The sequence below is a fragment of the Quercus suber genome, unplaced genomic scaffold (genome assembly GCF_002906115.3).
Source record: "Quercus suber isolate HL8 unplaced genomic scaffold, Cork oak 2.0 scaffold_1107, whole genome shotgun sequence".
NCBI classification, from domain to species: domain Eukaryota; kingdom Viridiplantae; phylum Streptophyta; class Magnoliopsida; order Fagales; family Fagaceae; genus Quercus; species Quercus suber.
In genome coordinates, this window is record NW_027070512.1 from 5,848 (window position 1) to 19,110 (window position 13,263).

General features: G+C 34.0%; 1 protein-coding gene across 1 annotated transcript; it reads right to left on the reverse strand.

Annotated features, from left to right (window-relative positions):
• Positions 1-637: 637 nt before the first annotated feature.
• On the reverse strand, positions 638-5,913 carry LOC112001678 (tyrosine aminotransferase). Its single transcript, XM_024033853.2, has 7 exons — positions 5,390-5,913; positions 2,998-3,337; positions 2,572-2,790; positions 2,245-2,304; positions 1,583-1,738; positions 1,402-1,495; positions 638-989 (listed from the first exon to the last, which is right to left on the reverse strand). Exons 1-7 carry the CDS (start codon positions 5,659-5,661, stop codon positions 865-867), a joined length of 1,266 nt encoding a protein of 421 aa, XP_023889621.2. The 5' UTR covers positions 5,662-5,913; the 3' UTR covers positions 638-864.
• Positions 5,914-13,263: the final 7,350 nt, after the last annotated feature.

The following is a 13,263-nucleotide window of genomic DNA, read 5'->3' on the forward strand; positions in this document are numbered from 1 at the left end:
GCTAAACAATCCCATGCACCTATCCCCATTCAATTTAAGAAATACTATTTGACCTATTTATTATTTTATTTTGTGTTATATTTAGTAGAATTTCACATTAAATAATTGTGAATTGATATTGTATATGTAGTATCCACTAGTTATTTTCAAAACTATATACGTAATAGCAACATACTCCCTCCATTCCAGTTTGTTTGTCCTCTATTCCATTTTGGGATGTCCCAAAATATTGTCTTGTTTCTAAAAATAAAAGTCATTAATTTACTAATGTTCCTATTATACCCCTATTTTATTTTCAAAATTATTTGAAAAGAAAACTAACGAATATTTAAAAAAATCAATCTAATTAGGGCATCATTTTAGTTGCCTCATTAAGAATAACTTTTTTTTTAAAAAAAAGACTGATAAATTTATTTAAGGGTAGTTTTGTAAACTTATACATTTTTATAAGGCAGACAAGATAATAAATGATGTTCCCTTAAAAAATTTAACTTTTCAAACATGACAAACAAATTGGAACGGATGGAGTAATGAGAAACTTGGCCTAACCAATATCATGAAAATTGCAAAAAAAAACTATTTTAATACCTCCAAATGTTCCGGTCAAACTATGTCATATATGTTTAATAACTCAAACTAACGTCAATAGTACTACTACAATTCATCATTTCCGTGCATAAGCACAAATTACATACTAGCGACAATAATAGGAAAAAACAATTAGTTTTTTCCTTCTCTTCTTCACTTTATTTTCTCTTGTAGTATATAAATTACCTATTAATTGTTTCAGTCTCTCACTTTTTGCATGTGAATTGAAAGGAGACTGTTAGTCTTTGCAAATACATAGAATTTGATCGCCACCAGCTAAATCTTATTGTTCTTGGCATGCCTTTGGCAGAAGGCTTTTATCCTTGCAAGGCCATCTTCAAGAGTGGAAAGCTCAATGGCGATAGTTATGCGCAACCAGTTCTTCATCCCCACAGCCATCCCTGAGATAATGCGTATTGTAAATGTCAAATGTGTAACTCAGCTAACACCATTTTAGTGCAACAAAGCCCAATATTTCCCTCCCCCCAAAAAAAGAGAGCCTAAACAAAGGCTCTATCCCTTTGAGATCTATATAAACGTAAAACATACTTGTAATGTGCATAAATATATATATATATATATACATACTTGAAGTCATACTCGTTGAGAAGCTGAAATGCATAGATAAAGAAAAGCAAGTATAAGACAATGACCTTTAGGTTAATTGACAATGTTTTCAATGGAGATGTACAATTCGAACCTTATGCCCTCCACTTAAGATGCGTCTATAAAGCATTGAAAGTGTCTTGGCATTTATAAACCGTGATGAATTTGATTTACCAACTGAAGACTCTTAGACTATTTGTGTCTTACCCGGTAGAACGATGACTGATTCCTCTTTTGCCAGCTTGAGGCAGAACTCCATATCATCACCGATGTCTTCCAGTAGGCACAGGTTGAGCTTGACCTAAAATTGAAAGTTGGTAACTAAAAGTATATGTATTTGATTTTTAAGGAAGGGGCACAAAATATGCTAATTATGTGATTCCCTTACCATTGTGTACATGGAACCTTCAGGTTTATATGGGCAAGTAATGCAAGGGATTTCCTTGATTCTCTCATAACACAAATTTGCAGCTTCCCTTATTATGTAGATGATTTTTGAAAAGAAATCCTCCTTTGTATTTTCTAAGATTTGAGGAATTGCCCCCTGAAACATAAGTCAAATTAATTATAATTGTACGAGAAAAAGGTAAAGAATACATATGATACGTGTCATTAGTAGGCTCAATGTCTACAAATAAAATTTAGAAGCAGATGGGTGGCTGAATATTTATGCAAATTGAAGTAGATGATTCGATTGAAATTTCTTTTATGATGAAAATTTTGCAAAAAAAAGTGAAAACATTGAATAAATAAATTTTTAAAACATTACTGTGGGAATATGCTTTTAGTAAGAAAACTCTCAACTAAATGAGATCACATATATAGGCTAGGAAATTCCGAGTTACATATTAAAAAGGGTAACAGCTAAAAATTGAAAATTTTGCCTTACAAACGATGCTACTGTAACTGTTACATAATATTGTTGTAGATTATGGATTTGATTTTTTTAGGTGGGCTGTTATAAACTCTAGTAGTGCTTGAAAGGATGAAAATATATAGCCAGTAGTCACTCCAGTATGCTCTTCACTAATAGCATCTTATATTACAAACCTGAATGAAGGTTGCAGGATCAGAAGAGACATCAAGGCAGCCCTTAATGCTGTCAACAATCTGAGGAAGAAAAAATGACAAAAACTCCGCGTAAACAATAATGCTATCCATTAAAATAAGTACAAAGATGTTGTATATAGGTTGCAGACTCGTTAATGTCATTGCATATGTATTGCATGAACAAGTTCTATATAAGGAGATCCGTAGTGTTTAAAACATTGGAAAAATGTTCTTACACACTAATTGATATATACTTCATACACACAATGTCCATAATTTGTTTAATTTCATGTGTTATATCCACATTTTTTAAGGATGTTCACGTACCCCAGTTTTTCGAAGGATGCCATTTGGATCATTTGTAACAAGCCAACCACAACGCCAACCAGGTACAATCCATCTCTTTGAAATAGACCCTAGTGTAATAACAGGTGCAATTGATCCAAAGGTCCCCATAGGGACAAAGGGATTACTTCCATAAGTGAGATGGTTATAAACCTCATCTGTAATCACCAGAATCCCAAGCTTTCTTGCTGTCTCTGCAATCTAAAATTCAACAAACCAACTTCCACTAATACTGATCAGGATGTTGATAAAAACAATAGTGTTAATCAACTAAAAATAATAATTATATGTAAGATACTGATATATTATGTGAGTAAATATTAATTCTAGAAAGGATCTAATCCTCAAACTCGTGTAAGATTAGTACAAGCTTGTAGCTTTTAACATGAAAGAAGAAGTTGAACTCACTTTCTCCAAATGTTGGTGTGAGTAGACATTGCCACAAGGATTTCCAGGGTTGATGATCACCATGGCAACAGTGTTCTGATCTGCAAGAGCTTCAACAGCTTCAAGATTAACCTTCCAACCCTTTTCAGGAAGAAGATCAAAATGGCGAACTTCAAGTCGGCTACAGGCAGCGCGAGCTTCATAGTATGGGAAGCCTGGCCTTGGAAGCAAAATGTTGGCACCCGGGCGAGCAAGGACAGTTAATATGACTTCAATTGCTTGTGCGCATCCAATTGTAAGATAAACATCATCTGGTGACAACTTGTATGGGAGGTCCCGAGAGAGATAATCCGCAGTAGACCTTTTGGAGTTTAAGCATCTAATTAATTAAATCAGACTAATCTGAATGGTAAGCCATAAACTAATGAGCACTTTTTTTTTTTACACCATTTTACGTATATATATGATTCTTTGCATTGGCAGCCATAGATAGACAGCATTCCTCTTTCTAACTTTGTCCAAAAACAACCGCATTAATTTGCCTTTTTTAGAGTAGGGAATACCATGTATATATATGTGTATATATATATATATATATGGAAGAAAATAAAGGTTCCTTTATTATACCTATAATTTTTGGGGGTAATGATACTATGATATCCATCCTTGAATTACTACTTTTATGTGACGTGAATTACCAGGCGACAAAGTTACCATCAGTGCAGGTGGACTATCCAAAATGACAAAAGTGAAGATTAAATAAATAAATAAGAAGAAGGAAGAAACTTCATTTGCCATGTAACATGGAGGAATTGTAGTCAAATTTAAGATAATGCTGCCTAATGTGACCCCTATGTCACAGTCTAATTTTGAAAAAATAAAGATATTAGAAAACTATGGTGTTAATATTCAATATCACTAGAGTTATGAGCGAATATAAAAAAATTTACTGTCATGTGTAACCCTGCTATTAACTGTTCAAGGTGATTAAAAAAAAAAAGAAGAAGAGGAACCAAGGTTATACCACATGACATAACATAAAGTACTATCACATATATTTAATGTAAATACTTTCTTATATGACACTATAACAATCTTAACTTGAGAAAGAAATGTTCGAAATCATAAAATTATTATGTTTAACGTGACTTATACCAGCAATAGATTTGAAAAAATTATTATGACGTGAAATCCTACTGTTGTTTGTCAAAAAAAACAAAACAAAACGAAACGAAAAAACTAAAGAGAGAGAGAGAGAAGGGAGGGGTCCCCACGTGATCTAGTATAAGTTACCAATAAATATAATAAAGTTAATTACTACATGTGTTATAAGGGTTATCATACACCCAAAAAGTTATAGAGGTATTGTATTTAATGAATTAAAGTGAAAAATTTAGAGACATTGCGAAAGTTCTCCGTCAGTTTACCTTAAACATGCAAACCTACTTTACGAATTTTCACCATTTTATCCCTAGGGAAATACTTAGATAGTTTCAGGGTATTGCTCCAAGTTCTTGCAAAAGGGATGGGCCACTCTATTAAGCCCACAACTTTTGTGATAGTCCAGAGTAGTAATCTAGGACTACCTAAATTATTTCCTTTGCCTATAACATGATGCTTTTGGAAATAGTGTAATCATATATAAGATACCAGTCTTCTCACACGTGCGATAGGGCTCTCTTCTCTCTTTTTTTCCAGAGTTTAATATCATAATTTTTTAATTTGAATTTTTCTATTGTTAGAAAGGTTACACAATATTTAGGATTTTGAAAATGAGTAAATTGCTAGATTTAATATGCTCTAATTTTTAGGGGAAAATGTATCAAACATATGTGCGAAAGATTTATATAAAAAGTGCTAATTTCAGTTTCTCAGTTAGTTTTTTGTTTTTGAATTTTGTTAAATTACAATTTTAACCATATTTTCTATTTTTTAGGAATAATGATTATCTAATTACATTATGTCAATTTTTTGAAATCATATCTAACTTTCTAAATGTTCTTATCAAAATATTAATGACATGTTTGGATGGAGAGGGGAAGGAAGGGGAGTGGAAGAGAATAGAGTAGAATTGACTAAAAATAAATTAATTTTGTGCTAAATCTAGTTTACTCTACTCTACTGAGTCTACTCTACTCTCTCTCTCTCTCTCCTTCAATCCGGACCATAAGAAAAATAATAATAATGTGAATATGTGATGATGCCAACAGATTTTGGGTTTATAACACTTTCAATTTCATAAACATGGAGGAGATGCATGAGTTAATTACCCAGGAAAAAAAAAAAAAAGAAAGAGGATAATTACAACTTTGAAGGAACATAAAATCAAAAAGAATTTGAATCAGCAAATCCATGGAAGAGAATAATTTTATATAAAAGAAATAATCGATATCACATTTATAGAGTTACGTACCTTCTCGCTGGAAGAACGCCAACAGTTGGTGCATAACAATTGTAGTTAGCTGTTCGAAGGGCATCAACAATGGCATCTTCGGCAATGCCAGTGGTCCGAAAGGATGGAAATGCCGAGGGATCTCCATGGCCAAGAGGAACCGTTGGTCTATCATCATCTTTGTTGACATGAAACATTAACAAGTTGAGAAAGCCTCGAACAGTAATCTCAGATGCAATCTTCAGCTCTTCGTTACCCCTAAACCCCCATATCTGCTTTGTCCCGTTTTCCATTTCTTTTTGTTTTTGGTGATCAAGTTGAGTTATGCATGTGATTTTATAGCCAAAACCTACCCACACTTATTTAGGCTTTTTAGCTCCATCTTTCCTAAAAATAAGGCCTGAGCATTCAATCCGAGTGATCCACTCTGTTCCGCACCACCCTGCATGGATCTGATATTTATTTTCAAGTAGATTCTAATCATTCAACTATTAAAGTGGAGAGTCGGCTTAGGTGGCCAATTCGACTGCCAAGACTACTGGACCACCCCCACACACACACACACATATATATTCTTCTATAGTCAGTCTATATCACTTCAAATTTAAAGGTTTTTTTAATTAAGTACTTCAAAATGTTATACTTTTCCTACATATTCGTAAGCATACATGGATATGCTTTAAAGCTTTTTTTTATTATTTTTTTTTATAGAGAAAATGTTAGAAAATACTCTTACGATAAGATGTATGTACTTTAATGTATGAAAAAGTGGACAGTTTTTATGATTATTTCTTTTAATGGTTTATATTTTTGTTGCAAGTCCTTCAATAGCTTATAGGATTTAGAGGAAATAATTTTTAAATTTATTTGTAAATGTTAAAATAAATTTTGAAGTTTAGTATACAACACACAACAAAGCCTAAGCAGCCCAATTCGCCAAGTTGAAATTGCTCAAACTTTCAACTGACCTATCATTTTTATAATTTGGTGGTTTGGTGGTGATTTGGAATTTTTTCAACCCACTAATGGCGAATTGGTTTAAAAAAAATTTAATATTAACATTTTATTTATAATAAATAGTCAAGATTATGCCATGTCATAAATCTACTACCAAAACTCCTAATAAAAAAATAAAAATAAAATAAAAATAAAAACTCTTAAAATTGTACAAAAAATAATCTGTAATTCTCCTTACTTAATCCAAGAGAGACTTGGCTATCAAAAATCCACCCAAGAAGATAATTCACATGTGGCTGTAATATAAAGAAGATGTATATTATCAAAAAAAGATGTATTATTGGTTGGCTGACACCCCCACATGGGTGGCTATCATAGAGGAATAAAAAAACAAATTCTATCAAACTCTTGGGCCCTGTTTGGCAGCCCTATTCAAATACAAAACTACACATTTTAAACAACATTACACACATTTTTACTCACACGTATATCAAAAACACTCAAACAACATTACTCAGACTAACCCACCAAACATGCCCTTTTATTCTAAAGCATGGTAGAGCTTCTCAGTTCTCACGCAAAATTCTAAAAAAAATCTTGTACTCTAAAGCATTTTGGAATACTTCAAACCAAATTCTATTAACCTCTTGTACAAGTTAGATGTGTTAGTGTAATGAAAATTATATACAACAAAAAGGATTTAGTTTAAGTTTAGTACTTTCAGAACACTAAACTCTGTCAAAATGGACATATGTCATTATCTCAACGAGTCTAATAACACTGGCACATAGAATACAGACGACATGGCAATATTATGTGCTTCGTGAGATTTGGTTCTTTCTCTAAAAGCTTTACCAAAGAAAGGCAAAGAAGACAAAAAAGTGTCCCGTCAAACTTATCTGTAGAATCACCAAAAAATAAAATCCTTTTCAGAATTATCATATATGTGGTGCTGGCTTCTTGTTACTAGTCCGTGGAGGAGGCAGATCTGCTTGATTTTGAAAAGAACAGTGTCTCATATTCTCATCACTTAACAATAATATAAAATTTTCACCTTTTTTCTTTTTAATTTTACCAAGTTATAGGAAAGTTTGCTCCAAATTAAAACCTTGAACACTATTAAACCAAGTATTTGGGATGCGATGTCTATTTGACAAAATTTGGAGCTTTTTATATTTGAAATTGGCAAAATTGTTGGGTTTAAATTTCAAAAACCCATCTAAATTCTAATGCTGACTAGTCCATGCAATTAGGGTATCTTGTTGCATACTCTAATTATAAGCAAATCCTAGATAATCATTAATTGTTGCTCAAACTTAAAAATTTGTTCATAATTTTCATTTAGTAACATATTTAACCAGGGTTTCAGTTGTCTATTGTCTCCTTTTCAATGCATAGGGGTTTCTCACTTCTCCAACTTTTCAAGAGAAAAATACCAACCCAACAACCAATTAATTAATTTAAACTGACAACAAAATACACAAATCTAAGGTCAATTAAAAGAAAGAGAGAAAGGAACTTTGTTCAATTGAGTATGACTTTTCAAATAATTCAAATTGTAAACTTTTTTAGCTAAAAGCAAATTGTAAAAAGTCTTTTCTTTGGTTAAAAGACTTGTAACTCAACTGATATCTTATAGTGTCTTTAACAAAAACAATCAGAGTTTGAATACTCCCTCTCCCATTTAAAGATTTATCAAAAAGAAAATTTGTTGATGTCTACCATTGTATTAGCTTCAGTTCTGTGAAATTTGAACAATAAAGGCTTTTCCTAATTTGATTTTTTTTTTTTTTCCCATATAACAAAGTAAAAAAACATGCTCTTTTACTTAGAAGAATTTAATATACATCTGACTCAACTTCCGTCCTCTTAACGAAGTATAAGCCTAAAAGGACGAATTCTTTTACTTTTGATTGGTTCACTAGTGACAAACAAGACCCATTCCTATATTTCAAAGTAAATATACTTAAACCGGATGTGACTCGATCAAAGAAAAAGCAGCACTATTTAGAGGTGTCTGTGTGTGTGACTTCTCGTCATCAATATATGTTATAATGAATGTTTGGCTACATGTATCTTGATATGTGTGCCGCTAACCTTGTTGCTCGAAACAAATTTTCCCCTTAACCCATTAAGCATTTTATGCATTAGATAATGCCAGAGTATGGGAGTCTCGCATACAATTGAAGGCCGAGCTTTTCCCCAATTCATCAATTTTCCTCATCCAAAAAGCCCATGAAGGCATATTTCATCAATCAACTAAAGATAATGGCGTCATATTCGCAGGTCCAATCAAGCGCAAGTTTATGAATAAAGCATCCCCTTACAACTTCAAAGTTGTTTTCGTGCCACTACAAGCTAAATAATATGCTATTATTTGAAAAACAGTGTCATACCAAGATATGGAATCCAAAAAGAGAGAGAGAGTGTGGGCATTGCGTCCATCTTTGTCAATTTTGCTCAAAAAATGACTTCAAAGCTTTGTCACCACGTTGACACATTCAGTAAACAATTTGGTACTATGGCACCCTACCTCGCAAGATTGAGATATCATACAATGGAAGTATAAACAAAATAAGCTTTTGCACTTGTAATTTCTTCAAAATGATTAGTATCTTGTTCTTGAGACTTCAAATCTAGACTTGCTATGACAGTATTCAATTCAATCGTATATTGTAACTTGTCAGGATTAATACATATGAGTATATATGACCCAACCTCAATAGTTTTGTAATTCATTGTCTAATCTAATTCATGAGGAAAAGCAAGGTTGGGGAGTCTTCATTTTTCACTTGTTTTAATAGTTGAGCTATAATAATAATAATAATAATAACAACAACAACAATAATAATAAAATGGGGAAATTAACATATAAGGCAAAGTAAAAGAGAAAAGATGTAACATAAAACTTTTTCAAGCAAAAAAGAAAATTGATTTTTCCATGGCTCCCAATCCCAAACTCATATTGATCCTAACATTACTGCTTGCAATTTCTACCATCATGGCCTTGTGCCATTCCACATGTGACATGGTTAACAGTTAACACCAACACCATTGATAAAAAAGAAGACACTTGGCTGTACTATGAAACTCTCCTTCTTCTTCAGTGGAAAATAGCACATTAAGAATGCCCCCAGTAGGAGAGTTCTTTTGCCAAAGTTAACACAAACTCAAACATTACCACTTCCTAAATCATATCATATCATATACTATATAATAAAAGTTGCGCTTAAAAACCGTGGTTGTGCCAAGTGGCTGCACCAAATTGCATCAAATTTGTAGATAAAACAACTTCTTATTTGTTCTTATCAACTATATTGTTTTATTACTAATTTTTAGACAAAAATAACAACAATTTTTTAGATAAAAAAAAACTTCTTATTTGTTTTTATCAACTATTGCTTTATCACTTTTTTATTGATGAGACTTAGCCGTGTTATTGAAAGGACTTTTAATTATCTGGCCAACTAATGCTATCTCACCAAATATTTAAGTTAAAAAACAAAATAAAAAAAAAACAACATGCATAGTTAGGAAGACTTAGACATGTGCATGAGTTGGAGAGTTACATCTATTTAATTATTGAGATAAAAATTAGGGTAAATTTCACAACATTTAAAAAGTGACCTTTTTGGTCCTTATTCCCAAATGGTTTGTAACACCTGTTACATACCCACTATCCTCTCTCTCACCCCTCTCCTAAGTCTTCTCTCTTTCCTTTCTCTAATTCATAGAAGACGAAAAAATTGAATAACATAACCCACAAAGCCAACGACCCGACCCACAAAAACCCGCAAAAAGCTAGCGACCACCAACCACCGACCACCAGCAAAACCCATAAAACCATCAACCACCAGCAAAGCAATGGCATCAACAAAACCCACAAACCCAGAACCATCAACCACCAACAAAACCCACAAACCCATCAACAATACCAACCACCCTAAAACAAACCCAGAACCAGAAACACAAACCAAAACCCACAAAAATCCAACACACCCACAAAAAACCAAATTCTCTATCACCAATCCAAACCAAAATCAACACACAACAAAACCCACCACCACAGCGCCACCGCAAAGAGGAAGAGTGAAGAGAAATTGCAAACCTACCACCATGCACCGGATTTGAACAGAGGAGATTGAAAAGTCGCCGAATCCGAGGGGAGGAGAGTGAAACGTTACTGGTCTAAGCTTAAACATATCTAAGCGGGTTTTTGAAAAATATCTTCAAATCTAAGCCAAAATCATTGGATCTAAGTAGATCAGAGAAAAATCGTCGCCGGAGTTGAGTGGAAGAGGGCTAATCGTCGCCAGATTTAAGCGGAGGGTGGTTAATTTGAAGTGCTGGTGGGTCGGGTCGGGTCGCTAGGGTTGCTCAGTTTGGTCAGAAGTTATGGACTCAGAGGAGAAGGGAGAAAGAGAGAGAGGCGATTCTGGAGAGAGGAAAGAACAAAGAAGAATGAAGGGAAGAAAAAAAAAAGTAACAGTGTTACACACCGTTTGCGAATAAGGACCAAGATGGTCACTTTTTAAATGTTGTGGACTTTATTGGCATTAGCCTAAACCTTAGGGGAGATTTGTGGAATTTACCCTAAAAATAATCTTCATTGTGAATGAGTTATAGTATAATATTAATTCCTAATTAGCTAAAATGGGTAATCTATAATATATATTTATCTACCATATATATCAGCTAATAAAAAAAATTAGATACACGGAATAAAATCTTGGGTGATGTATATATATGCTTACAAACTCATGTAATAATGATAGCTGAAGAAGAGCACGAACTCCTAGGAGTTTAGCTAGCCCATTTTTAATAAGCAACTTCACAAGATGCAATCAAGCAACTTCATAAGATGTGCAATCATGCAACAAGAGACAACAAGAGCTTATGTGTTTATGATGCTATTCTGTTTAACACAAGCCAGGAGGAGATTTATTTTATAGGGAATAAATCTCAGGCCAAAGCCTCTTTTGACTTCCAGCATGAATCCTAAGTTAGTTTCTAATGAATCCAATGAATCAGTGGGCTAAAATTTCCGAACGTAACTATCTACAAGACAAATCCTGAAAATAACAAACAATAAGTCAGAGGAGACCGGTGGAGGCCGGCCAAAAATCCTCCGATGGTGAAGTCAGTGAATTCTCAATTCTCAAGAAGGGAAAGAATTTTTGGATGGAAAATTTCTGAATTACCTCCTGCGTTTCTATAGAAGAGCCTTTATATAGTGTTTTCTGAGGCAGTTTATTTCTCCAAGTGTTGTGTAGTTTGGAGGATTCTGAGGTAACTCCCATAACTGCTTTGGAGGTTACTTCATTTAGGTTCTATTGATTATAACCGTTTTCAAAGGAGGAACGGTTACATTCTAGTAGAAAAGCGGAGTGCAAAGGAGATTTTCAGGACACTCGTCCATCTTACTAGTTTGATGGACGAGTGAATCCTTGGACGAGCTCGTCCATCTGGACAGGCGGATGGACGAGCTTATAACAAATGGGGTCGCTTTCCCGTGGACGAGCTATATGGACGAGTTTAGCAGTTGGCTTTTCTGTAACATCATCAGTTGCCCCCAGTCCATAGGTCGTCTAAGGAAATATTGGTTTATAACTCACTTTCTCCTTCTTCTTCTTCTTCTTCTTTTTTTTTTTTTTTTTTGAACGCATTTGCATTAGTGAATGAATGTGCCACGTGTTGCGATTCCATTGGTTCTTATTTGCGTCGTTTTGTTCTTTTGAGGCACACGCCACGTGGTCTCTTCTGATTGGCCCGCATCGCTTCAAGTGCCCTATTTGGTTATCTATAAATAGTGGAATCCCTTCTGTACCCTTCATATTTACTGAAATTTTCCTCCTGAAATTCCTCATCTAGAACCTTGTCTAGAAGTTTCTTCGCGTCTAGAGCCAGGTACTCTCTTCTTTCCTTCCTTTAGGTTTTCCTTTTTCCTCAAAATGTCTGCAACCGTTGTTTCCTCGTCTAGTAATAGTACAGAAAGGGCTATAGACGAGTATCAAGATTCCTCTAGTTATAGTGGTTCTAGTAGTAGTAGTGATAATAGTAAAGAAGGTTCTACGGACGAGGAATATATCTCTGGTGTCCCTGGATTTCATGTAGAAGCTTTTCAAGAGCAACTTAGGAAAGCTTCAGGTTCCCAAGCTGGTACCTCGTCTAATGTTCCGTCGTCCAACCCTACAAACGAAGAGGAGATCGTCTATAGTTGTGCAATAGGCGTCCACTCCAAAACATCTGAACAAAGGCTCTGAAACCTTAAGGCGTGGTATCAAATTCTAGACGAATTTAACCCAAGGTTAGCCATCTGTGGAGAATGGTGCTGCAATCCCCGTTTTGGAATAGGCGTTTATGAAGCCTACTTCTTGGAGGGCCTTAGATTTCCTTTAAATTCATTTGTTAGAGAGTTGCTAGTTAGGTTAGGTCTGGGTGTTTGTCAGTTCAATCCAAATGCATGGAGATTGATTATCTCAATGCAAATTTTGTGGAATGAAGTGTTTGAAAGGGACCGTCCTCTTACTGTGGACGAGTTTCTTTTTTGCTATAAACCTTCTGAGATAAGCCAATCTCTTGGCTTTCATCAATTTACAGCAAGGGGCAGGGATTGTAGATTAATCAAGTCCCTAGCCTCGTCTGACAGGAATTAGAAGACGGAATTTATTTTCGTCTCTAGTTTTTAGTCTGGAAATCCTGTAGAGGTTGGAAGGCAAATTATTATTATATCATTAGTGTGATTTATTAGCCACATTTAAAATCCTAAAATTTTCAGTAGAAAATGGATTGATAAAAAAATAAGTAAGAATTTGATTTCTTTTTTCTTTTCTTTTTTTTTTTCTTTTCTTTTTTTTGGTTTTGCATTCTATGTCCTAATAGAGTTTGATGGTGAACTAAAAGTCGGATCATCTCCAATTCGTTCATAGAGTTGTCCA

Bases quoted from the DNA above. Each gene is read 5' to 3' on its own strand.
- LOC112001678 (XM_024033853.2), bottom strand. From the start codon at position 5,661: ATGGAAAACGGGACAAAGCAGATATGGGGGTTTAGGGGTAACGAAGAG. The intron at 3,338-5,389 runs GTACGTAACTCT...AAACTCCAAAAG, and splicing joins GGCGTTCTTCCAGCGAGAAG to GTCTACTGCGGATTATCTCT. The intron at 2,305-2,571 runs GTACGTGAACAT...TTTCTTCCTCAG, and splicing joins GCATCCTTCGAAAAACTGGG to ATTGTTGACAGCATTAAGGG.